At 35.4% G+C, this 26477-nt stretch overlaps 1 protein-coding gene across 43 annotated transcripts in view; it reads left to right on the forward strand.

Annotated features, from left to right (window-relative positions):
- CLASP2 (cytoplasmic linker associated protein 2) overlaps positions 1 to 26477 on the forward strand; it is a 155474-nt gene that overhangs the window by 91710 nt on the left and 37287 nt on the right. For 7 of the 43 annotated variants that reach the window (XM_087768310.1, XM_087768331.1, XM_087768312.1 and 4 more), the window contains 13 exons: positions 894 to 953; positions 2150 to 2227; positions 2819 to 2986; positions 5705 to 5760; positions 6942 to 7112; positions 10362 to 10385; positions 13122 to 13139; positions 15092 to 15193; positions 15328 to 15354; positions 18392 to 18418; positions 20374 to 20544; positions 21504 to 21611; positions 25832 to 25894. In XM_087768310.1, coding sequence (XP_087624436.1) covers positions 894 to 953; positions 2150 to 2227; positions 2819 to 2986; positions 5705 to 5760; positions 6942 to 7112; positions 10362 to 10385; positions 13122 to 13139; positions 15092 to 15193; positions 15328 to 15354; positions 18392 to 18418; positions 20374 to 20544; positions 21504 to 21611; positions 25832 to 25894 — 1073 coding nt within the window. The remainder of the gene's footprint in view (positions 1 to 893; positions 954 to 2149; positions 2228 to 2818; positions 2987 to 5704; positions 5761 to 6941; positions 7113 to 10361; positions 10386 to 13121; positions 13140 to 15091; positions 15194 to 15327; positions 15355 to 18391; positions 18419 to 20373; positions 20545 to 21503; positions 21612 to 25831; positions 25895 to 26477) is intronic. The other 36 variants (XM_087768342.1, XM_087768401.1, XM_087768369.1 and 33 more) reach the window with 14 other exon arrangements.

Genomic DNA, 26477 nt, shown 5'->3' on the forward strand with positions numbered 1-26477 from the left:
ATCCCCAGGAAAGCAGGGCTCCATCACGCGTAACGGTTACTTGGGAAGACAAACGCCATCACTCTGAACGTCCCTCCTGTCCTTCCTCTTCCCCCAGCTTTATATGCTGAGCATGACGTCATACGATGTGGAATACCCCTTTGGTCAGGTGGGGTCAGCTGTCCCAGCCGTGTCCCCTCCCAGCTTTCTTGTGCACCCCCAGCCTCCTCACTGGTGGGGTGGGGTGAGAGGCAGAAAAGGCCTTGACTGTGTGTAAGCCCTGCTCAGCAGTAACTAAAACATCCCTGTGTTATCAGCATTGTTTTCAGCCCAAATCCAAACCATAGCCCCATACTAGCTACTATGAAGAAAATTAATTCTATCCCAGCCAAAACCAGCACAGAGTGTTTTCTATATGCTGGGACCTGTACTAATAGTCTCATATTTTCCTTTATGCTACATACTCAGTAATGACAGATGAAAGGATGGGAATAGTGTTTGGGACAGAAGCACACTGCCATAGAAACATCATGTTGTGACTTACTAGCTGAATTTTTAAAGTATTGATTTTTTTTAAGATTTTATAGTTTGTACAATTTTTAAACTTTAATGATTTTTGTCAATTATGTTGGGGCTAATAAAACTGACATAGCATATGTGTTAATAACATGACAGATGATTAATTCAACCAGATCTATTTTTTTCAAGTTTAATATTAGTTTGCCTGCATGTTTGCTTTCTATACAGAATATTTTAACTTTGCTATAAGGCAACCAATGTTCTTATTTGACAGATAAACTTATTTTATTTTATGTATTTGTTTCCCTCAGGGGGAGAGAATAAAGTTACTGTTTATTCCACAAGCACATTAGAGAAATAAGTATTAATTATAACTTTTTCATCTGTCTTTTTAGGCGCTCCTTTGAATTTTTAGACCTGTTGTTACAAGAGTGGCAAACACATTCATTGGAAAGGTATGGGCCAATATACTTTTTCCTCAAGAATAAACTGCTAATGAAGTTTAAAACAGAAATCTTTTGAGTTCTTTAGTTGGATTATGTTGTTCAGTGTTGGCCAACCTCTCTAGCAGAGACAGCCTTTCTAGCACAGCAGGTATTGTGGCTCATTTAAGTGCCAGGGAGAAGCTGTATGCTCCAGCCTTGACTTTGTGTTGTCTCCTCTCCTTACGCTCTGCCTCTTCTCCTATACCACCTGCGAGTAATGCGTACCATGCTTTCTCAGAGTTTCACTTATATTATGTATCCTGTGCAGCAAAGATGCACAGGTAAGCATCTGTCTTTTTGCCTGAAAGGGGGAAATTTGTGTGTCCGACATAAAAGAGGGCAAGTGGCATTAGGCTGGAGGACTTTTTCTGGTAATGATTAAGAGCACACTGTAGCTTCTCTGACTAGATGGGAAAATATACCTGTATCAGCTCTGTAGAATGTATACTGTAAGCACAGAGTAAGAGCAAAAAGAGTGCAGGGCGTCCAGAGAGGGCTCCGAAGAGCTCATTCAGCTCCATAGTCACCTTTCAACTCGTGAAGGTGCTCCTGAGAAAGGGAGCAATGGGGAGATTACTTGAGTTATGTCAGTGTGTATTTAAAAAAACAAAACCAAAAACAAGCAAACAAAAAACCCCACATACCCCCCTCCCAACCAAAAACACAAACATGTCTTGAATTAAAATCCGTGTATCATGACAATTTTTGATTGCTCTGATGGGCGCTTTGCTATTCTTTGAGCATGTGTTGAGGTTTAGAACTCATACACCAAAAGCTTTCAGAGGTTAATTTCCAGGAAAGCAAACTACTAATGTTAACTTTTTCCTTTTTCTTACTATTAATATAGTAGGGGAAATAGTTTTTCCATCTCAGGAAAGTAGGCGTCTTCAAAATGGTATTTTAAAATAACTTTTTAAGTGTGATAGGTGGATGTATGTCTGAAAAGTAGATTATAATTCTTTTAGATTGAAGGAGGAATCTTACCTAAACCTTTACAGAAGGTGCAATTATGTCATCAGTGTGCTTAAGCATTTGTTTACTTCATATCTTAGAACTACTATCCAAGATGGTTTTTACTTAGAGAAATGTTAATTAAAGTGTAAACCTTTACTACTTAAAATAGAATTTGGAGTTGCAAAATAGCATGAAGAATGTCTGTCTTCTAGGCACGCAGCTGTCTTGGTTGAAACAATCAAGAAAGGCATCCATGATGCTGATGCAGAAGCAAGAGTGGAGGCAAGAAAGTGAGTTTTGACTACCTTTTGCTCTGAAAAATTGTATATTTTACGTGAGTGATAGAACACTTAATTGGAGGTGAGTGGCTAACTATGGCTGAAGAAGAGGACATAAGTTAGCTTGAAAATTGATGTTTCTGTTCTCAGAGTCCTGAATTAATATCTAGTTTCTTTTGCAAAAGATATTCTGAAAGTTGAGGCAATTAATATTGTCGTGCAGCATATGAAGATTCTGCTGAAACATGAGTCATAAAGGTTGATATTGCTGCATAATCATTCTTTTTTTTCCCCTGCCATTAAGTTATTAAATGACTGCAGCGCTTGGACTAGTGAGTAGGCCAGAAGAGAATTTCTCTTGCTTCCCCACAGAACTGGTAAATGAATGTGAGAATCTCAGAGGATAGTCTTAAGTTATTTTGAAAAGATGAATTTAGTCAATGTAGCTGGTTTCTTTTATGATTTGATGAGCATGCATTACATATTTTCAGTCTGAGTTCCTTTCTCTCCCATCCCTGGTCCATTCTGTAATCTTTACTTCCCAACTCCACACTTTGAAGAAAATATACAGCAATTACATGTGGTTATTCTCTTATTTTGCAGGGCTTATTTGGGTCTTAGAAATCACTTTCCGAGTGAAGCTGAGACTCTGTACAATTCTCTTGAGCCGCCCTATCAAAGAAGCCTCCAGACCTACTTGAAGAATTCTGGCAGTATAGCATCCCTCCCTCAGTCAGACAGGTCATCCTCCAGCTCACAGGAGAGCCTCAAGTAAGGGCCACTTAACTGTTCCTGAGCCTATGAACAAATAAAATCTGTTTCTCAAAAGCAAATGAGCCAGACTTCTGTGGTGTACAAAAAAGCTGCAATTGTATTTTGTCACTTAATTTTTTTTAATAAAAAAATCTTTTATTGTGTTTTGTCATATGACGGTATTACCCCAGCAAGGTGAAAAATAAGGAGAGTCATTAACTGGATGTTAGCAGGCTGTTCTTATTCATACATTTTTTCCTTACCAGCCTCTTACACCAAAATATCTTCAGGGTTCACATCTTAATGTCCAGCATTATGGTACAATGAATAAATCTAGGAAAGAAATAATGATGTTACTCCTTTCTTATCCCTTTTCACCAAGAAGCATGAGAAAGAGACACTGACAGTGAGATTCATTCAGATCAGAGATTGTTGGGTTTTTTTCCTTGTCTTACAGTATTGAATATGTATTAGTAGTATTTTGCAGCTATGCTAATTACTAGAGGGTGGGTCTGTGCTGCAGTCAGTGGTGTATTAAAATGTGTAGACAGTCTTGAGCTGGATAGATTAAAGTTTGCTTACGTGCCAATAGCAAAAGAAATCTACTGGCTTTTTAGTGGAAATGTAAAATAGTAGTAGTAGTAGTATATGGTGATTTTTTCCTTTAAATTCTAGAAAGCTTCCTCAAAGTATTTGAACCTGTTAAGATTTCAATTCAGATGCTTAATTTCCAAAGCCAGAGAACTTGTCTGCTCACTTTTGACTTGAAAGCAAAGACTGCTTCCAGCATATTGGAAGTTATTTTTTTTCCTCTTTTTTTGGCTGCTACCTTAAATACCAGAGGCTTTCCCTCTTCTTTGTCAAATCTTACCTTTCCTATGATACTTGTAATTACAAAAAATATTTTAAAAATAATTGTCTGTAATGTAGGCTATTGCTAATACTTCATTTTCCACAAACAAATGTTTGTTCAAAGCTTAATTACTCTTACATATTAATTAATCTATATTCCCTGTCTGAAAATCAAAGTGCTGTTAATGAGTAACTAGTAATAAAATGTTAAAAACCAGATTAGAATCTTAAAATACTCTTAAATCCTCAAGTAGTAAATATTACTTCCTCTATTGCAAGATATGTGAGTACAATAGTACAGAAAGGGAGGAGTAAAATAAGAGATGAACAGAAGAGATCATTATATTGGAAATTAATTAATTTTTAATTGATTTTTCACTAATTTGCATTTAGACGTATGTTGTTTTCCCTGTGTTACCCGAAATTATGTTTCTGGCTCCCAGTATAGATGCTGAGTTCTCCCTGCATAGACTAACTTAGGAAACATGGGTATGGTTTTCCTAGAAGTCTGATCCTCCATGATTTTTGACCCTCTGAACTTACAGCTCTTACAGATCATTGATCCAAAATAGTTTTAAAGAGGATGGTGGAATGAGAGAAATGTGTTGGCTTGTGCCTACCTATATGAAACTGCTTAAATGAAACGTCAGTCGTGATAGATTGTGCAAGTGCTGAGATTGTAACAGTTGTCTGGGCCTTCTGTTTGGGGCAACTTGTAAGGTCAGGACGCACCCGGAAGCTCTGCCTGGGCCTCCCCAACTTAGTTGCAGCAAAATACCTCCAAAGCACTGGTTAGTACTGTCAGAAAAGCAGGTGTTACTCATAATAAGCTGCAAATACATGATCTTCTGTGAGGATTTAGGTAACAGTGCTGCCCTCTATGTTGTTATTGAGCACCTGAGCTAGTAACTCAGATAAATACACAATATTATGCATCTCTTTTCTCTCTGCTTTTTGGTTTAAAATTAGAGAGGGATTATTTTTACTAAAGCTGAGACTGTAGGCTCAGGTTGTAATTTGACTACTGATGAAATAGTCAACTATTTCAGCAAATACAAACCTTCCCAATCAGCTAAATATTTAGATGGCTAGATGTTAATCAATGAATAAAGTATCATGCTTTCTTTACTAGTCTTTTGCTTTTCCCTGGTCCCCTCTGACTGCCTTTTACCCTTCTGAACCAGGCAGAAGGAAGGGCTCACAGTTAAACTTGAGTAGACAGAAAGATTTTGCTTCAGCAGCTACTCATTTTTGCAGTAAGAGTAGAGGGAAATGGAGAGAAAACATAGAGGAAAACACATGGAAATTTTCTCCTTTTATAAATTGTGGGAGCCTCTACATTCAAACAGGGGAAATTCAGTCTAGCTGCTTGGAAGTTCCAGTATTTTCCTTTCTAATTTGTAACTTGATTCTTGGGAGATACAGGACGGGGGGAGGCTTATGAATTGTACACCTGTTTTCCTTGTTACTGCAGACACCACTTCACATACTTTCTTTCATAAATCAAGCTTTTTGTGTAGCCCCCACTATTTTTGTTTGACGGCTGATTTAGGTGATCAGCCCTGTGCTTAAAACCTTGTACTGACCACCTTAAATGTTTCTGTGACCAAGTCTGGAATGCCTAAACTTTGTGTTAGCAAAGTGTGCCCGTTGGTAACCTAGGGATTAATGCTTTGTGATGAAGATGTAGTTTTATAAAATCCAAAAGATAAGATGATTGTGTTTTCCTTATCATTCTGTATATAATGTGTTTATAAAACATGCTGAGAAAGTTGAAGGGGAAAAAAGAACAAATTTTTTTTTTTTCTCCTCTCTGTTACTGTTGCCTTTTGGATCTGATACATGAGACTTACTTATTGGGCTTATTGACTTTTTTTTTTTCAGTCGGCCTCTGTCTTCTAAATGGTCTGCAGCCAGCCCAGCAAGCCTTGCAGGCAGAGGTAAGGTGGTTGCTATATAGTGCAGTGCACAATAATTGTTCTGTATGTTCTTTGACTTAAAGGTGTTAAATGCAGCTTAAAATCTTACTGTCTTAAGCATTTACCCTGTTTCCAAGTTGAATAATGGTATGTGTCACTACAAACTGCACCTGGAGCTAAGATTGCCTCATACTTGCTTCACATTTTATGTATGTTCAGTTGTTGCAAGCATAAGACATAATTTGCTATGTATTGGTACTATTAGTTGGTCATCTGTCTTGGAGTTTTGTCATGAAACAGTCACTCTCAAAGAAGCAAAACATTATTCTATGGTCTATTCATGATTACTAGGCTTATGGCAATTGGAAATGAAGGACTAGGACCTTTCATCTATTCCCATGTAGCTGCTGTTCTTTATAAAAAAAAGAAAAAAACAAACCCACAGATTTGTAATTCAAAGAGTTTAATTTTGTCTTGAGTTTTCAGAATTTAATATCTTCATTCTCTTCTCACATAATGTGTTTCACATAATGTTTTCACTCTTGCAAAGTGAATCACTGAACTCCTTTTTACAAATGGCCAGTAATTGAGAGTGCTTGTTTCCTGGATACTGAAACTGTTACGGGGTAGTCAAGTTTTGAAGACATAAACCAATGGTTAAAATTAACTGAAGCGAATAGTTAATATTCAGTAAATAATAGGAGGTGAGTATAAAAATACTTCACAGGAGGTTAGACCCTAAAGCAAATCAAGGTATGCATTCAGCTTGCATGCAGCTTTATCTTAGCTGAAGTGTGGGAATATTATCTTCCCTCAGTATCACAAGGGATGCTGTGAATGTCCTTATGTTTGTGAAGCATTCAGTACTGTAATAAATCACATAAATGTTCAGAATAATGTAATTTGTACTAGGGTGGGAGCACATAGTTTGTATGAAATAATTGTAAAATTTCATGCTGAATGAAGATAAATACTACTGTAAAATAAACTGTTTGTTATCTGAATTTCATGGCAACACCAGGTCTAGTTTGCTTCTTAACCTCAACAATACTTTGTCTAGTATTTACTAGACTTACGCTATTTTACATAGTTTTCTGTACTTTTTGCAGGTATGCTGCAGTAGTAGGAAATTTTCACCTTTCAAGTATAATTAATTTTATTCATTACCAACTAATTTCCTAATTTTTTAATTTTTTTTCTAGTTTCAGGCAGCAGCAAGAGTGTTCCAGGCCCAGGAACTCTGCAAAGGTCTCGCAGCGACATAGATGTTAATGCTGCCGCAGGCGCAAAGGCCCGCCATGCTGCTGGACAGACAGCTGGAGCCGGGCGCTTGTCAGCAGCTGGTCTGCCTCCAGGATCTTACGCTTCACTAGGTAAGGGAAACATCTTTACAATACTGTGAAATATTTTTTGGAGTTTTTGATAAAAAGTTACAGGGAAAATACTCATATCTTTGAAAAATTGTCGTCATTTTTAGTAGTATCGGAGGATTGCAAAACAGCAGGTGTTCTGAAGTAAGTTACCAACTTTGCTAGATGTTTTATTTTTCTTGTGCTGGAGGAATGCCGATGCAAAGAATGTATCCATACTATTCTCTTTAAATGTGTTAATCTGGAATTAATATTAAGTATTGGAAGGAATGGTACTTTCACTTAACAGCAAGTCGTGATCATGGCTTTTTTTGTTTCTAGAAGTAATAGGGAAAAGAGTGCTAGGACTCTTGATTTTTCTGTTTTTCTCAGTTCTTTAGCTGACTATTTTACAACAATGCTAAAGAGACATCCTGGCAGTAAGTGGTGGCTTCTTCATGTAATACAGAAGTGTTTTACACAATAGTACAACATTGATTTAATAGATTTCTTCCTAAGCATGTCGATGGAACTATGTGTATGTTTTTATCTAGGTGACAGTCTTCACTGATAGGAGTACTTGCTGTTAGACACAAAGTGCTACAAACTATAAGAGTGCAGAAAAGTATTTGATAGTGGTGGTGGTGGTAGATGCTAGAACCTTCACTAAGTGGGCATGGTTTTGTTCTTTTTAAGTTATCCATTCTGCAGGTGTAGCAATGGGAAAAGTAAGGTTCAGCGTTCACAAAATGGTTAGTTTTTTCTTCTCAGCATACGTGCCAGCTAGATCACCAAGGAGGCATGTCCTAAGGTCAGTATTGCCAAAGATGATCACAAGAGAGGCAGAGAAACTATATAGGTCTTCTGATTTACCTTGCGTTTGGGGAGGTGTTAGGATACGCTTTGGCTATGGTTTTCAAAGTTTTCGGTTGTGCTGTTTTAAATTAAAATTTAAGTTAAAAACTATTTAAAATGAGTTGATTCTTTTGTTATGAGAGCCTACTTGAAATGGTTTGAACACCATTGATTTTAGGATTAAGTTTATGAGTGTGAGCAATGCTGACTAAAAGGAATACTTGCTACTTGAAATAGTAATTTTGGGTGTGGGCTCCCTCTAGTGCCCACAGGGCGGGAATCGGAAAAACCTGCTGGGTAGCAGGGGGACACCGAAGTTAGGCAGCTCAGTTTGCTTGGTGGACGAGATATGCTTGTGGTTATCGCTTGAGGAATTCTCAGTTCCTCCTAACTTAATGCCTAAAAGCCTGAAATAGGTGGGATGGTTATTCTTCAAGATCAGAGTATTGCCTGGTCTATTTTGGTGTGCAACAGGGCATATTCTGAATCTCGGACAAAGCTGGAGTTCAGCTGTTGTGAGAAGTAAAAGTGACATAGAGCATGGTGGTAGAAAGAAAAAAAAGTCAAACGGAAAAGGAAGAGAGAAATCTCTCTCCGTTAGTCTATCTTCTTCATGCTGCTGAAATGAAGGGACTACTTTGGTCTTTCACAGAAGAAAGTGAGTTGGAGTTTCACAGAAAATTAACTCTTGGAGTATTGGTTTGCTTTCAGAACATTTTAAGAGTTATGTGATTCAGGCCCAGAATTTTGTAAGCAAGGGTTGAGAAGGGCACAGAGGTTTTCAGGGAAGTAAATAGTGGTGGTTTTATGCAGGAAAATAACAGAAATAAAGAAATAGCTTATTCTTTTTGTAGTTTATAGATTTGGTGAGTAGGGCTGGAGGAGAGGAATAAATAGGCAGTAAGTCCAGGTCATGTTATTTTGAAGGATTTGAGTAGCTGGAAAGCTTTGCCTTGCTAGAATATGCAGTCACTTGCGGAGAAGAATACAACGGTAGTTTGAAATGGCAAAATAATGTGATACTGGTAATGTATAGTAAAGTCAAATCCTATTACAGATGGTGTAAGGGCAGTGATAGTCAAGGAGACCAAGTTTTGTTTACAGTCACACAGAAGCAGTACTGCTTGATTGATCTTGACTCATTCTCCTAACAGTTTTTTTAATAGTGGTAAAGTAATGTAAATTACATACCTGTCCCTTCGTACCTATGTAGAGAGCGTGACTGTTGTGTGTGTGGCTATGGATTAACCATGCAGTCCACCTCAAAATATTGTTTGCTGTTAGTTTTCAAAAGATAACCTTAAAATGAATGGAATGTAAATCCAAGCAAGTGCTATATTTCAGAAAATGGGCTAATTTGTAAACTTCTCCCCTCTGTTCGTTTTAAGGGGGCTGTTTATACTAAATCCAAATACGGCAACTTAAATGACAGAATTGTCAAGATAATGCTGACCATGGTACTAAAATGCCTAGAAAATGTTACTGTATTTCCATAATGCTTTCCACATCTTCTCAGGTGTTGCAGTCAATACCAAAATAAATAACATTTTCTCCTCTGGAGCTTAAATTTATCTTCATTTTCACCCTTACTTAAAGAGAAACACATACTTTTTGCTTAAACTGCTGCAGAATTTAGAGCCTCAGAGGATCACAAGTTCATGAGCATAGTAATCTCTAATTGTCTCCACCTGTCTCTTCCCTTTTTAATAGAAGAACTCCTGCTTATTTATGTTTGGGTTTTTTTTTAAACTGTCCTAGAAGCATGAGGACATTCTCTGCCAGTTGTTCTAAATGTTCACTATCTTTAACATCCTTAAGTATTAATGTCCTTTTTGAGGAGACTTGAGCTGTAATTATATATGTCTCACTCTAAATATTTTGGTTGTTGCTGTCAGAATATGTATGTACTACCTTCCAGCTGAACTGGTAAATCTTTAATGCTTTTAAACCAGAGTGGAACTTTCTCCCATTTGTTCTCTGTCTTTATTGTGATATCTTTTTTCCCTCCTGTCCCTTACCCCAGGTGGGGCTTCATGCTCAGTAGCAAATTTCATAGGAAATAGAAATATTGTGGTTCAGTAATGATATAAATATGTACTGATGCTTCAATAACTGTTGACGCTAAGCATGAAGCAGTTTATAAATATTTTACTGTAAGGGTTTGCTCAAATCTGGGTAATACGGACAGATGCAACATCTCTGTGCAGGGTACTTGCACCCTCTTCTGTAATTTTATACCTTGAACTGAGAGAAACCAGCTTTACTTAAGGTAGCTTATACATGCATGAATTAGATAAATGTCTGCTGTATTTAATATTAATGTATTTTCCTTAATTAATGTTTTATGACTCTGCTGTGAACACCTTTATTCTAACACACTAAGTTTTCCATGTTTCTTTGCCTGCTTTTTCAACAAAGAGGATACTTCTGACAAGATGGATGGTAAGAAATTGTTTAGTCTGTCCTCTAATTCTATTAAATATTTAATAAAGTGTCTTTTATGTAAAATTATTGATGTTTAATATATTTGTCTGTTCATTAACAAAATACTATGCTATTTTCATTAACCCCTATATAATCTTGAGGTCTTAATATATGTGTTGTGTTATTGCTGTATTTGTCAATGTTTTTGATGATTGGTCTCTATCAGCAACAGAAACTTGATCAGAAATTGGATGTTACTCCTGTTTTTTTAAAAAAGCTCTATTAATTACAGAGCAATTCTGTAATCAACATATGCTTTTCTTAACCAGTTCTAGTTCCATCATGTTTCATAGTTTTAACTATAAAGTCAAATTTTTTGACTTCTTGGCAGAACAGCAATGGGAGAGCAGAAGATGCTTGACCACATTATTAAGGATTTAAAAAAACCCAAACACTAAAATCTTCTCTTGCAAAAGTACTGTATCAAAATCTAGTCTAGCTACATAAATTTAAGTGCTTGTAAATCCTGTAATACAATGTAATTCTATTAAAGAATAGTTTATTAAGACGACCCACCTGGTAAAATAGCTTGCCAAGTATTCCAACTAAGTTTTAGGGCTTACTTTTTCTTAATTCACTGTATTAAAGACATGGAGAGAGCTGTCATATATTTTTCTCCTAACGGCAAAGCAGCTGAGAATCAGGCTTCTTATAGGAGTTGTCTGTTTTGAGTGTGTGTAAGTAATGCTTCCCATATAATAACATGACAGAGTCCCCGTGTGGTGCCTGATAATTCTAGTTGTAATTTATTGCATGTTTTTCTAGAAATGAAAACAATAAGAAGGTAGATCTCTCAAACCCAGAATCCTGAATAATTTTAAAGCACAGATAATCAGTTTCATGAGAGAGACTTTTTAGAAGAATTTGAGCTATTTTTCAATATTGCAGATGGCAAGCCTACTTTAATAAAATAAGGGGGGGTTTGTACAGGGTAGTAGTGTCTGTCTTGCTTATGTCCATATCAGATTTCCTTATGTTGCATATAATAGGATTTATTTATAACTATCTGTGTTAAACACTTCATCTTGAGCTTTTGCACATTGTCACCAGCAATAAAGGTTCTTAGGGCCATATGTACAGGCTTTTTCTTTTGTTCAGACCAGTAGTCACAACTAAGTGTCCCACACATCTGTTTAAAAATAGTAGGGGAAGTTCTACACAACTGATCAGAATAACAGGGTTTTTTTCTAGAGGATATCCGTAGGGATGCTGTGCGAGACAGAATGAACACAGCATAGCTGTCCAGCTGTAGTTGTATGACATAGCTGCTCTGATCTAACCGCCACCAGGAGGAACTAATCATTTTCCCTTTTCCCCCTGATCTTGGCCACATGTTTTTACCACTTCTTTCACTAGTGCCTTGTAATACTCCATTATCAATCACTGTAGATGAACAAACTCCAGAAAACTGATTTCATAAAACAAAAGTGAATAGTATTCTGCTATTTAGCTTTTGGAGCTGACGGTGAGCCTTTAGCCATCCAAACCAGGTGGTAGCACAAGGGTGGAGAATAAGGAAAAGCAGAACCACCCCTTTTAGGAGCAGCTAGGTGTTAGCCTGGCTTAGGGGTTGCATAGAACCTGCCCTCCCAGATGCAACTCTAGAAGAATATTGGATTTGGGGGGATAGTTTAGGGTTTCGGTTTTTTTATACAGACTGGCAAATTTGATCTGGAAAACTTTGAGGCACTCCTACATAAATACTACTGGAACTTATTTTCGTGAAGAAGCATTGAAATTGAAATATACACTGAATTAATTTTTAAGAGGGAGTTTTTAAAAATAGTGTCTTGAAGATAATATGAGAAAGCCATAGCTAGGTTTGCCAAGAAAGTTAAGTTCAGGCTAGCCAAAGGCACTAACAAACATTTTAATCATTGTAGTTCTCTTACAAGGCAGAAATGGGAGAGAGTGAAAACAAAATGGAAATATCCTTTGATTTTTTGGAGGCATTTAACATTTTTATCACTACTAATATATATTTTATTCCATAATCAGATTTGTTTCAAAGGAACTTAGAGAGAGGAAGGACTGCTGTTTAGATAGCTTCCCATCAATTCCTAGGTACTGATGTCACTAAAAAGATTTGTCTAACTCTCATCTTGTCAAAATCAAGCCTTGTTAAGCTTGGCATACTTGTTCAAGTGTGATCTGGTTTCAGCAAGCTCACATTACTTCCACTTCTCTGAGCAAAACTTGATCTTGTGCATGTAGATATTCAGAGTAATCATGGATTAAATTCAGAGAAGTCCTCCTTGCTGGCAGTTCCTATCAGATTATCACTGTCCAGTGTGGGAAACGCTGTCCTTGTGTTTTTCTCTGAGATAATTTATAATAGTATGTTTTATATTTTCAGAAGAGCTTGCACTAAAATATTTTTAATGTCTGTTTTGATCTGTACATGTTGTTGACTGATCTCAGAGGTTTATATTTTTTCCATTTTTTTTTTTTTGTGGTTTTGTAACAAGTTTGGAAGTCAGTGCTTTATATTGTGTTCTCGTAAATCACTAACAGTATAGTATGGATGTTTCTTGATAATTTTGCTTCAGTTCAATAATGGAGTTGCAACACAAAAGCTTTAGACCTCTTGACTTGATAAAATTTGTCAAGACTCATAAGATTAATCTCAAAAAGGAATTGGAGAGACACAGTATTGTTTGGAATATCATGTATTTTATTATTTTTTCTGTTTAGGAACAGCTTCTGAAGATGGTAAGAAAATATTTTGTTAGAATAGCTAATATTTTCAGCTTCACATTTTCATTGATACAAATTAAGCTTTAAAAGTAGAATGTGGTCTTTCTGGGGCTTTGTGGAGGTTCATAACTCCAGATAGCTTATGCATCTAATACTTGGTTGCCATGTAGTATTTTTTAAATTCTTTTGCTTTTATTTTAATTCTCAAGTACTCATCTGCAGTAGAAGTGTCATCGCTTAACATTTTTAGTGTGAAAATCTAGAAGCTTTATAATTTTGCATTTGTTTTTTAAAGCGAATCTTGTCACAGAATATTTCATCAAATGTGTTCATGCTCTGGGAAGCAGGTGCTACTATTACTCATCTCTCTGAGACTTGGGAATTCATTTTCAATACGCTATTAACATTTAAACCTGTCATTAGTGAATGGATGTAGAGACTCCAAGTGAGTTAAGAGTTCATTTGCCTCACAAACTGTTTTTTTACTTTTATAAAATTGAACCAGGTTCCAAGTGATAATTTAACATAGTATCGAAATAGTGGCACTCTGTATTCCTAAGTTTTTGGGCCAAATTCTGAACGCAGTTACATGCCTTGCAGTCTCACAGCACTCAGTGGGAAAACATTGCCATTGCACGGGGATAACTAGTAGAGTTTGGACTAGTTAATCTAACCGTTCTTGCTAGCATATTGTTTTCTAATAGTTTAGTGAATAACCTCCTTTATCCTGATTCTCTTCTTATAGACTCTCATCTATGGCTATTCCCTCTACTTGGATGAATAATATTAACTTGGTTGGTCTCCAAATTCTGCTGTGGAAAGCCTAAAGGGGCTAGAACTAAATAACAGTCTGCGTACCTAATTCTTCTGGGTCAAATATTGACTCGACATGTCTAGAAAATATTTTAATTACGCTGTTTTTAAAAGTGGATTACTTGTTGAGCTAGATCCACCCTGTACAAGCTTTTTGGGTTTTGTTCTTGCAACTTCTAAGAATTATGGTTAGCATGGCTTTCGGGTTTTGTTTCATTTTTCTGTTGTTTGAGAGGTTGGCTTAGGAAACGTAGTACACAACTCTACTATTTTCTTTTATGAATAATCTTTCAGTTATCTATAATTCATCCAACTGGGGTCTTCCTTTCTTTTGTAATTTTATTGTATACTCTGGATGTTATGAGGAATATGGCTAATAATGCCGAAAGGTTTATACCCAAAACCAAGATGGTTTGGCATTCTAGAGAGAAGTGAATCTATTGTTTTTAGTTGTAGATACTCAGTTTAATCTGTCCCTTCCTCAGTTCTTCTATCTGTTGAGGAGAGTAGTGTTTCCTTACATCATGTTGTCACTGAGAAGTACTTAAGTGTACTTAGTCTTTGAAAAACGCTGTAAAAGGCTTGGGAAATCCTGTAGGAGTCTACGTGACTGTGACCAGGAAAACAGTAGAATCTTCAGTAATAGGAAAGCTAGTATTTAGATTTCTAAAAAGAGGAGTGAAGTTAGGAAGCCTCAGAACCGTATTCAAAAAATAGTCAACGTCATTTTTGTAGTTTTATGACAGCAAAAGTAGAATTATAACCACAAGTAATCATGAGAAGACTGTACCTGATACAGCAGCATTAGCATATGCATTACCTATTATATTTTATAACTTCCCTTTTTTAATATAATCAACCTATTTATGTAGGAAGCAAGAACTAGCTAGCTAGTTCAGTGTGTTTAAATGATAATGTGTAAATTGTTTACTGAAACATGTAGCATCAGACGAGAAGTATTTTGATTCCTCAACTATTAAGTCCTTCAAGGTGTTCAAATTCCTACTAATTATCCCAAGTGAATTTTCACCAGTTGAGTTACGTTACGCTTCTTTTTATCTACAGAAACTTAAGAAAATATTAGTAAATGCTACTGATGCTTTGCTTTCTACATTACTGTGAAAAACTCATTTAATGCCATTTTTCTTTTCTAGGTCGTGTACGAACAAAGCTTTCAACGCCTTCTGTTGGTATTGGAAATTCTAAAACAGATTCCAGAGGACGGAGTAGAACCAAAGTGGTGTCACAGTCTCAGCGTATGTATTTTCTGTTTGTCAGTTACAACCTGATAAAGAGGCCAAATACTTAAGCATATATTCATTGACCAATGGCTACAGTCAAAGTTAATTTTTTGAAAAGCTACATACTGAGTTGTTGTTCTGTGCCTTAGGTTCATCATCGCCAGACAAAAATGAAGGTATTTTTTTCAGTGTTTTGGGTCAGTGGTATTTGCATGCTTTTCTAATTCATGTTGTTTTTCTCTGGACAAAATAATAGGTTAGGTTTTAGTTTGCCACTTAAATTAGATAATGTAACAGGAAATGAAATCTAGCCTTAAATTCTGTCTTCAGTTATAACTTCTCAACATTCTTTTCCCCCCCTTTCTGACCTCGCCAACATGAAACACCAGTAAACTTCTGCGTCAGTTACATATGACATATGGACGAGTAATACAGAAGAATGAGTAGGCTGAATGGTGTCTTCAATGTTAGCTGCAAAATGTAACTTTTCATTTTTCAAAAAGTCTTATTTTTCAGCCATAAATACCTATTTTCATTTTAAGCTAGGCACTAGTCTGGCTCTTGGATATATACTCCTTTTTTTTTGTATTACAACTGTTACTTTTCTTAACTCTTCTTTGGAGTAAAAACACTAAACCCTAACTTTATAATCAGTTACTTAGCTCATGTTGAATCAGAGGGTTAAAACAAGCAATTTACTGTATGTCAGCTAATCCACAGTAATTTTCTATGTGTGTTTAGAAACCAAAGCAAATGCAAAATTTCCGATCTAGCTGAGCACTCTGTCATTAATTAAAAAGACCTGATTACCTCACATTCTTTGGCACTGGCTGACCTACAGCAATTTGTTCACACATCTGCTGTCTCCAACAGATGACATCTGACTAAGCTCTGTAGTGTTTTCAGATTCTTGTCTTTGGCTAATTAAGTGAAATGCAATGAAATTAATGAAAGGAAGACAAATTAACAATAAAATTAAAATAAACTAACCAGTCCTACAGTTTGTCAGGTCTAATGTTATAAACCAAGTAAATTATACCAGTTTTGAATTTTCTGGTACATTTATTTTGCTGTCGGTAACTGTATCCACTTTCTTTTAATAAAACTCCCTTAATCCTGTGTTTAATGGCAGAAACATTTATCTTCATAGCTATGACTGCATTTATCATAAATAGAATAACTTTAGAGGTTAAAAAAGCAGGTAAAAGAGTTTTGAGGGTTTTTTTTTTTCTGTTAGAGTGCTTCCCATTCAGTTTTGCATTACTTCATTTTCCAAGAAATGCAGTTGGATCAAACCTGATCCAATGCTTGCAGGTTTTGCAAAATAAAACTTTCAAAAAATCTGAACAGATAAATATAAAATCCAGTAACAGAAGCTCTCTTAAGTCATTTTTTGCTTTGACAGTGCTCTAATCCCATGAGTGTTTGTGGGATGAGAGCTTGAAAATAAAGTCTAGTTACTGGCTGTAACAAAGGTTGTGCAAAACTTGTTTTACATCTTCAGTGTTAACGTGACTACACTATATCATAAGCAAAGAATATTTAGATTAATAATTTAAGGGGGAGAGGAAGTAACAGTCCCGTCAAATAACTTTTTCCCTTTATGGAAAGCTGTAAGCAGTATCTGTAATACTCATTTCATTAGTATTAGTGAAGTTCTGAAGTAAGCTTTTTGAAAATACCTTTGTACTTTGAATAGATTTGGTAAAATCTTAAAAAGTTAAGGTGTTTGATAAACTGTTTGGGGGAGGGGTTAAATTTAGGTAGCAATATAAGACTTCTGTGATTATCATTGTCATATAATATTAATTAAACTGACTATATTCAGGGAAACAAACTGAAGCTTTTTCAGTTTCTTTTTACTGATAATGACTTTTTTTTCCAAGAGAATTCATTTTTTGCACAGTATTAATGTCTAAAGAGATAAGTTGAATTGATATTGAAATAACTAGATTTGTCTACATGTGACAATGTGTGAAAATTAAATGCATGAATGCATCTTTACAGCCTTTTATTACTACTGCTGTTCAGAACTGATGGCTTCAGATAGCTCATTATAACCTGTCAGTGGGGGAGAACAAGAATTCTGAGATGTTTTAAGGAAGATAAACGGGGCAAATACGAATGGACAGGCGAAGGAGAATTGTCAGGCACTGTATGCCAGCTATTTGGGTGGTGCTTCTTTATGTGACTGAAAATTTTCACAGCATTGTGGGGAGCGAGATGCTTGATGTTTCGATACAGAGGATTGTTTTCGTTCCCCAGCTTATAGTGGGAAAATAGCTTCATAGTAGATTTAAGCTTTTATTTTTAAAAAACCTCTGTAACACAGATGCTTTTGTAAATTTAGGGTTACAACTATTTAGCACTTTTGTTCAAAAATCATTTTATGAAAGACTTGCAAATTGGAATGCTTTTACAAAAGATATATTTTTTTAGGGTTTTAGAAGCCCTTTACTCTTCTATTTTTAAATTGTAACATAAAATAAATGCATATACAATTTATAGCTTGTTACTTTATTCTTATCTATGGAAAAAAATTCTTCCATTGTTTTCCTCTCCGTTCCTGTTTCATTGTCAGGTAATTCAACAAGGTGTGCTAAAATTACCTTACAATCCTAATTCAGAGAAAAACTAAATTTCTCAGTGGAAACAAATTCTTACTTTTATACTTCAGATTAATTTTAAAGAGGAAAACCTGAAATTCTATGCAAGTCTTTTCAGTTGTGCCATTGTGAGTTTTGTTTTTTTTGTCATCCACCGCACCTGCAGCTCAGTTCCTTTACTGTCTGTCTCAAAAAAAAAAAAAAAGTTCTGGCCTTGTGTGTAATTTTTGTTCAGCTTTTGAACTTCTTGAACCTTTTTGGCAATGTAATATTCTTTTAAAGTAATATGAAGGCTACAGTTTCATGTTTAATTGAAATTTAATTCTTCAGTATTATCCAGTTGTTGATTAGAAAGCTGAAGAATTGTAATTTGCTTGTGCAGCTTTGCTTCATCTGCTTTGTACATATAGCATCTAAGTTTAGTTCTTCAACTGTGGAAGCTACTTAAAAGCACTGCTTTAGCATAACCCCCTTGTGGCTTTTTTCCTGTGTGAAATGACTAAAGCTTTCTTATTTCCATTTGCCATCCATTTTTTAATCTGCTCTGCTCCCTCCCTCTTCATGGATTATAAACCCCTACCCTAATCCTGCCTTTACACTTGTTCAGGATCACAGTCTGCTAACCCCATTGGTGGTAAGAGTCTACAGAATTTGTGTATACATCATTGTTTGATCACCTGTTTGACATATCTCATTTAAGGACCCTATTCAGCAGAAATTCTGGTTCGCTTTTTTCCATATGCTGCACTTAGTCAATTGGATGTAATCCTTATTTAGAAGGCGGTAGAGATGGAGTTTTTTCTCATTTTGGAATACTGTTTTAGTAATCCTTCTTTCATCATTCAGTTCGCTTAGATCTACTACTGATGGTAGTACTGACAACAGTCTGCCAATGCTGTTATTAGCGTAATATTTTCAGGATATTAAGCTTCATTTGGTTTATTTACTCTACACTTTGCAGGTCAGACAATAGAAAGATAAAGTATTAGAATGAGAGGTTGCATTTCTTCGGTATATTCTGAGAAGAGTAAGTTTTTCAGGTTTCTGACCTATTGAAGAAAATCTAAGTCTCCAGCACAGTGAAAACTTTTACAATATTTTCATTGTCTTAAAGAGATATAAAATATTGGAGGCTAGGAAGAAGGCATAGTAATATCAGGTCTAAGTTGAAATGCCCTGATATGAAGAAACTGCCAAACCCTTAATTTTTGCAGACCACAGCACTTTTATAGATTTGCCTATTCTTCTTTTGCCATAGAAGTTACGCTTGTTTTTTTCCAGGCTGTGTAATATTTTCTTTATCATTTCTGCTGAATAGGTCCATAGTTTGTAAAAGGGATTTTGCTAAATAATCATTTCAAGTTTGAATTCAAACAATGAATCTGAAAGTATATGCATGGTACATCGTTTTAGTTTTCTCCCTTCCACCCAGCATATGTTTTATTTTGTTTGGGAATTTGTTTCTTTTCCCATATAGTCAAGCTTTAATCAACTTGTATCTTTTTTAAATGTGCCTCATAAGAAGTAACCCATGAAACTCACTTGAGATGTTGCATGTTAAGTCTATAGATCTGATAGCATAGCTGTGGTCATACAGTTACCTGATTGTATTTAAAAGATTAATGAAAGGTTCGTATCTGTATGTAATTAACCTTTGGTTAAAATGATGTTTTGCTTTTTATTTGGTCAGACTTCTTGAATTCTGCAGCTGGAAACAATATATTTATATCAACTGGTGGTATAAATTGGTTATAACTACAGAAGAATGGGTTCTTTGTTAGGGCATAGAACTTAAATTTTCTGTAATGAAATATCAAAATTAGGGATCAGTGACCAGTTTCTGGTAGTGAGTACATTGTGTTGAAATGAACATTTATAGCACTGCGTAATGTACAGGTTTGATTAATAAGATGCTTAAGTACGTCTTCATCAATTTTTTACCTTGTTTAAAACTAATTGAAGATTTTCTTTGAATTTGTGGGGTAACCTCCACAGAAATGAACATGAGTATACTAATTGTCTTCAGTGACATTTTATTTAACTTCTCAGAGAGTAGTGCTTGAAGACCCCATGCTTTTAAAAGCAAGGGAGAAGAGTTTAAATGTTAGGAAAATTATGTTGTTTTATCATAACATTGCTTGCATTGGAAGAGCTGGGATAATTATGAAATCACTAGTTTAAAGTTGCTCCCTTTAGCTTTCTAGCAGTTCTTTACCTTTTTTTTTTTTTCTTTTTTAATAGAAAATGTAATCAATGAGACATGTAGGTTAAAAAATGAACACACCCATGTTCATTTTAGAGACACTGGAACTGTTGATGAAGACTAGAAATATTATTTATGGTTTCTTGGGCATATCTAGTGCTAAATACCATGCCAAGTGCTTCCTAGCATTGATAATTTTATCTACCTTGTATGTAGTGCTATAGAACTTGGACCAGGGTTTTCTATTTCACATTTTTATCTTGTAAGTTTTCCCAGACCATTTCAATCTACCACCACTTTCCTACTAACTTTAAGTGTTTTTTTCATTTTAACCATGATTGTTTATCTTCTATGCTGTTACTTAAATTTATTCATTTTGCCTTCAGCTGGCAGTAGATCTGGGTCTCCTGGACGAGTTTTGACAACAACCACACTTTCCACTATGAACACAGGAGTTCAGAGAGTGTTAGTGAATCCTGCAACTGCACAAAAACGAAGCAAAATCCCACGGAGTCAGGGATGCAGCAGGGAAGCTAGTCCTTCTAGATTGTCAGTAGGTAAGAATCGCTAAATACCTCTTGGTTTCTTTATAGCCGTTCTTACTTTAAGTGCTGGATATCTACAGCTTGCGTTTAGTTATAGGTGGATGATAAAATTGGACTACGCATCAGTAAAAATTTAAAACATGTCTGTTTTCTGAGGCTAGTCTTTAATATACAAGACAGTTTTAAATTTAAGCTGAAACTTCAGGTTTTTTTTCTGTCAGAATGCAGTAGTTGTTCTTTTTCTCACCTCCCTGTCTTCCTTCTCTCTTTCACTTTTCTTCACTTCTTATCCCTACCCCCAAAATACTCACATCCACTGAATGAAAGTGTGGTACCACTTTGAAAAGATTATTTTCTTCATTACTTTTGTGTGTCTTCTGTGTATGTGTGCGTGCATGTGTATACTTCTATGATACAAAAATCAATGTTATACTTCTTAAACCTTACGGTATAACCTGATTACACTCTATTACAAAAAATATTATTGAAAAATATCAGTTGATTTTAATGGCATTGCTGCTGTTCTTTGTTTCGTATTTTGATTTTTACCTTAGCTGTATTAACTTCATATTTTCCTTCTTTAGAAAGCTGTGGGTTTTTTTCATTTGCGTTACTGTTGATTGATTTGATCTTGAGCACAAATTTTGAATCAATACTCTGTTCATATTTTTCGTTGCTTGTTTCCTCTCCGTCCTTTTCAAGAGGTTTTTCAGCCATTCTGTAAAGAGTTTGTAAATCCCCATTTTTAGCTGTGCGAAGAAGTAATTCCATTAAACTGGCTACACTTAGTGTAATCTAGCACAAGAAAGTGTGTGGAAACAGTTACGGCTTAATACAACATAATCATCAGTGTCTTTTCTTAGAAATACATCTTTGATCTTACTACAAAACAGAACTGCATTAAAACTGCAACTTTTCTTATGTCTTCTCCCTTCTGTGCTGCTGTTTGTCTGTACCCTGAATCATACTAGCACGAGGCAGCCGCATTCCTCGGCCTAGTGTGAGTCAGGGGTGCAGTCGGGAGGCCAGCCGTGAAAGTAGCAGGGACACAAGCCCTGTCCGCTCTTTTCCACCCCTTGGTAAGTACTCAGAGCCCCTTGTTGTGCATGGCTGTCTTTGCCCTTCATTATTCACACCTAACGAATCCGTGCCTCCTTCATTTAGCTTGTAGCCAGCCACCATTATTTTCCCTTCCTTTGGCTCACTCACCACTTACTTCAATGGAGAATTGACCAATGTGTGAATGGGTTGCACACTTGAAAAATAAACACTATGCTAGTGTTAGTCTTATCTTAAATACGAAGTCTGGAGAAGTGTGTGATACACAGTGCCTAGAGACTTCTTTTGAAAGGGTAATTCTGCTTTTGGAAAGTTTTTTGAAATTATGTGTTTCTCTTTATTGGAGCACTCATTGCTTGGGTGCAGTTAGATAATCCATTTCTCACTGACCAGCTAGAGCAAAGAATGAAGTCTGGCTGTCATCCTCTGTCTTCCCCTGCATCAACAGCTAGGGTCTGCTAGTATTCAAAATTGCTTCCTTGTCCATGAATCATTTTGGTGTATAAGAAGAAAATATGCTTCATTTTATGTCTCCTTTCATCTTTGTATTATGTGAAAAAATCATTAAAATCTTAACTTTCTGCTCCTAAAGCAAGTAAATATGATGGTGCAGATAAGGGACCCACCTACTGAAGCAGAACTGTATTCTGAGGCTGCTTTCCATTTTCTAAAAATGAACAGGGCAAGTAGTGAGGTCCTTATCCAAATAGATGAACAGTTCTGAAGTTTACTTTTAATCTGTGTAAAACAAGTGATAAGTAATTAAAGTAGCAGCTGCTGTTACATAGGGAAGAAGAGAGAAATTGAAAACTTTAGCATTCACACATGCATAGCCATGTTCAGTCCTCATTCCTAGAGTTGCTATAAGCAAAAGTTCTGTTTTCACTTAGTATTTAAGTTTATTGGCCTGACACTTAAAAGATTTTGCAAGATTGTCAAGCTGTTGTCCATTTCTGAAACATCAATAAGGCACAGGAATTAGCTTGTAATTACTTTAACATGTTTTTGGTTAAGGATTAGGGAAGCTACTCATCTCCATGTATCCTATCAAGTTTATTATGAAGTTGGTAGTAAATTTTGGTAAAAGTCTTTGTACACGTTTGGTTTTTTGTTTTTATTGTTTGGTAATACAAAACTGTCTCTGTAAGATTGTAGCTGAAACTTTTTTGGTGTCATCTTTGATGAGTTAGTCTTCAGTATGTATCCCTCTTCTTTCGTTTGTTCAAGTGTAGCTTACCGTTAATGCCTTTGTAATACTAGCTGTTAAACATAGTCTGAAAATAGTAAATCTCTGGTTTCTATCTCAAATTGAGGTACCCAACTGTGCTCCTAATTAGCATTGGAAGTCTGTTGTGGTCTGTTAAGACAGTATGCTTCCCATCAGCTGTAGTTTCATTGGAAAAGTACAGATTAATTGAATGAAAGCTGCTTCAATAACTAATGCTAATTTGTCCAGATGCTATTGAATTGGGAAATTAAATTAAAAGTAGACATTATGCAGGTTCCATTAGTAAACTTGTATCTTTTACTAAAACACAGCTGGCAGACTGTGTTGTAGTACACACGTATAATCTTTTTTTTTTTTTTTTAAATGAGGGTATTTTCCAGATATTTTTGTGCTTCTTTTGCTACCTTACAGCTTGATTTCAATTGTATGCATGCGAGATATGATTTACATTTTATAGTTGATGCAATGCATGTTACCTTAAGAAATCCATATTAAACTAATACCATAAGATGGTTCATTGGGATGAATGTTGCTTGAGGTTTTCTTTTTATTGATGGAGTTTTTTTGTATTCAGATATCAAAACAAGTACCTATACAGATACAATAGGTTGAATTGTCTGATAGCACAGAGAATGCAAATTAGCATGTATAGGAATCCAGTGTTGTTTAAAAACAAACAAACAAACAAAAAACCAAACCAAAACAACACAACCCCAGCTAAACCTGGAATAAATGAAGATTCAAAGGATTCCTTCTAGTATGACTTCTTATTTGAATGATTTCAAATGTCATTCAGTGTTTTGTTGGACTAGTTTTGTCTTATGGGATGCTATTAACTTCTATCAAAAATATTAACGTCAATGTTTTTCAAGGGTACAAGTGGAAGATGAAATAAGGCAAATTCAGCTCTCTTTGTAGCTAGAGACAGCTTTACATGGGGTTGGAGGGAGGAATATAATTTGTATTGCGTCTGATTCTCAGCACAGAAACTTTTGCTTACAAGCACTAAGCCCTTTGGGGCATAAAATGACCCAAATGCTCCGTAATTGTTTCTCTGTATACATTGGTATGAAGTGTATATGTAATCTCACATCTCAGTATAAGATAATAAACTGGGAGATAAGAGCCACTCTGAGAAGCAAGTGATTTGTAATTTATATGGAAGTGCCTATTTTTCTGTTCATATAGTTGATATTAAATATCAGGCTAGTATAATTTCCATATACCTTATTTTGAGTCCATTTAACATTTTATTTTGATTAATCTTTCAAAAAATGAAACAACAAAAGTAAATACTTGCACAATTTCTGCAATTTGAGGGGTACAAAGACTATTCTTGAAAATATGCTTTGGAATGAGGTATGTTTAATCCAATATAGTGCTTCCTTTCACTGTCTTAAAAACTTCTCTAGCATATTTCAAATGTATATGGGGGCAAGATCATCTTGAATTATATGCCTAAAGTTTGAATTTTTAATTGTACCTTTAATTTTCAGGGCTTGTTGATAGAAAGCAAGAGAAAGGTTTATCCTATTATTGCTTGTATTTAAAGCTTTATCAGCCTTGATGCCTGTGTTTTGACATCTTCCGTCCTGTCTCCTTTTCCATGCTTGAGACATACTTTCTGAACAAACAAGTATTCCACAAAGCATTATTTGCAAAATAAAATTCCCTAGCTAAACAGCTTCATGCAGGTTTAGTTTGAAATAAAGTACATTGCTGTGCCTTATGTAAGGAGTAGAGAACTGTACGTGGAAAAAACAACGTTGTTTCTGGGACCTTTACAGGACTTAGGATCATTTTGGCGTTCACTCAGGTTAAGAGGTGTGCTTCCCCAAATGTGACATGGTCCGTGTCAGGGTTATTTGATTCAAATCAGACTCGTACGTTGTCTATGTGAATCAGAGTAAAGGATGATTCGTTTGATTCCTAGTTTCTATTTATACTGCTTTATGTATCCAAAAGGTGTAAAATATTTGCATTAACAGTTATTTATTATATCGCAAGGTTATATGTGGGGTTTATGTCACTGTGGGTGGACATTTGAATTCAAGTTAAAATTGTCAAAACCAGTTTCATTTACGTGGCTGTAAAATTCTAACTTAAGTGAACTGAAGAAAGAAGATGAATTGTTTAAAAACACATTGAATTTAAAATTACTCAGTTGAAGAAAGAAAATATTAGCAATGGTGAGTTAACTTCTGTAGAATCTCTAAAAGACCAGTTTTATACAAGTGCCAGAAGCAGGAGGGTGCTCAGCGTCATTCAGAAGTCCTTAAGGATCTTTGGTTCCCACTTTCCATAACTTTAAAGAATCTTAGTAAGCTATAGTAACTAACATAAATGTTTCAATTTCACATTTTATTTATTTAAAGAAAACAATACAAATGTGAACTATTAATTGCATTAAATTGTTTTAAACTCTTAATTAAAATTGTATAATTTTAACTTTCATCTGCATAGTGGTGAGTTTTAACTGAGGTTGACTTATCTGCAAATAGGCAAGAACTCAAGTTTATACAAATTGTCAGCTGCTAAACAGTAAGTTTTTAAAGGAGTCACTTTTTGCAGATAATGTTTGGTACGTGAGCACTGGCTCTGCCTTGAGCACGTAGAATTGAGTTAACTCTACAATGGAAGACCAGTATCAGTGGAACTTTTTAGATATTTCTGAGGATTCTCTATGTGTGTGTGTGCGCGCGTGCAGGTGTGTCTACGCATTTTTTCTTCTTTGAACTTAAACATACTTGCTTTTAATCTGCTCTTAATCTTTTAAATTAAAAAAAAAAATATGCATGAAATGTCCAGTGTACATAAACCTATATAATTCTATATAATATTATTCTATCTAATCAAAGAACTTCTCTGAAGCTTTTTCCTTCTGTGTAATACTCAGTTTCTTGTGCTAAAGCTGAATCTTTCTGATAAATATTCTCTTGTTCATCTAAGCAACTATTGCAGCACTTTGATTCCATGGTAATAGATAGGGTTTATATGATCCTGTTATTGCAGCTTCCAGACATCACTCCAGATCCACTGGTGCCCTCTACACTCCTGATGTTTATGGGGCTACAGGTGAAGGATGAGTACACTTTGCTGTCATCTGTGCAGTCATCCTGGATTTTTTTTTTTCCCACCCACTTGGTTATTCTCATAGTTCAGTTTTAAAAAGCATTATTTATATTAATTTGAGTTTTGTGGTTTTAATAATCCAGATAGATGTGTTTATGTTGCTAGATTTCGTCTCCACCCCACCCTCCGATGTTAATCCTTTTCTTCCTTAACAACAGTCATTTTATTTTTACTTGCAGAAGAACTTTTTTTAGTTTTCCATTTTTCAGTATTTGTAGAGCATTCTTTATGCATGTAGTTTTCTAATCAGCACTCTCAATAGCCTTCCTATTGTATTTGCTTCCTGTTTAAATGAAAACAAAAACCCAAAATGAAGAAGACATTAATTTAAAAAAAAAAAAAAAAAAAAAAAAAAAAAAAAAAAAAAAAGAAAGGGTCTTTCAGTTAAAACCATTGGTTTTTTGTTTGGTGTCCCGTGTCGCGCTCCCCCCCCCATGATATTGGAATAGAGTGTATGTATATGACTCTGATTTTTTACTTCATTTCTTTATGTTTCGCTGTACCACTAAAGACTCTAGAATGAAAA

Source organism: Nipponia nippon, unplaced genomic scaffold, assembly GCF_047370975.1.
Source record: "Nipponia nippon isolate SJK-2023a ecotype South Korea unplaced genomic scaffold, ASM4737097v1 scaffold_1, whole genome shotgun sequence".
Taxonomy (NCBI): domain Eukaryota; kingdom Metazoa; phylum Chordata; class Aves; order Pelecaniformes; family Threskiornithidae; genus Nipponia; species Nipponia nippon.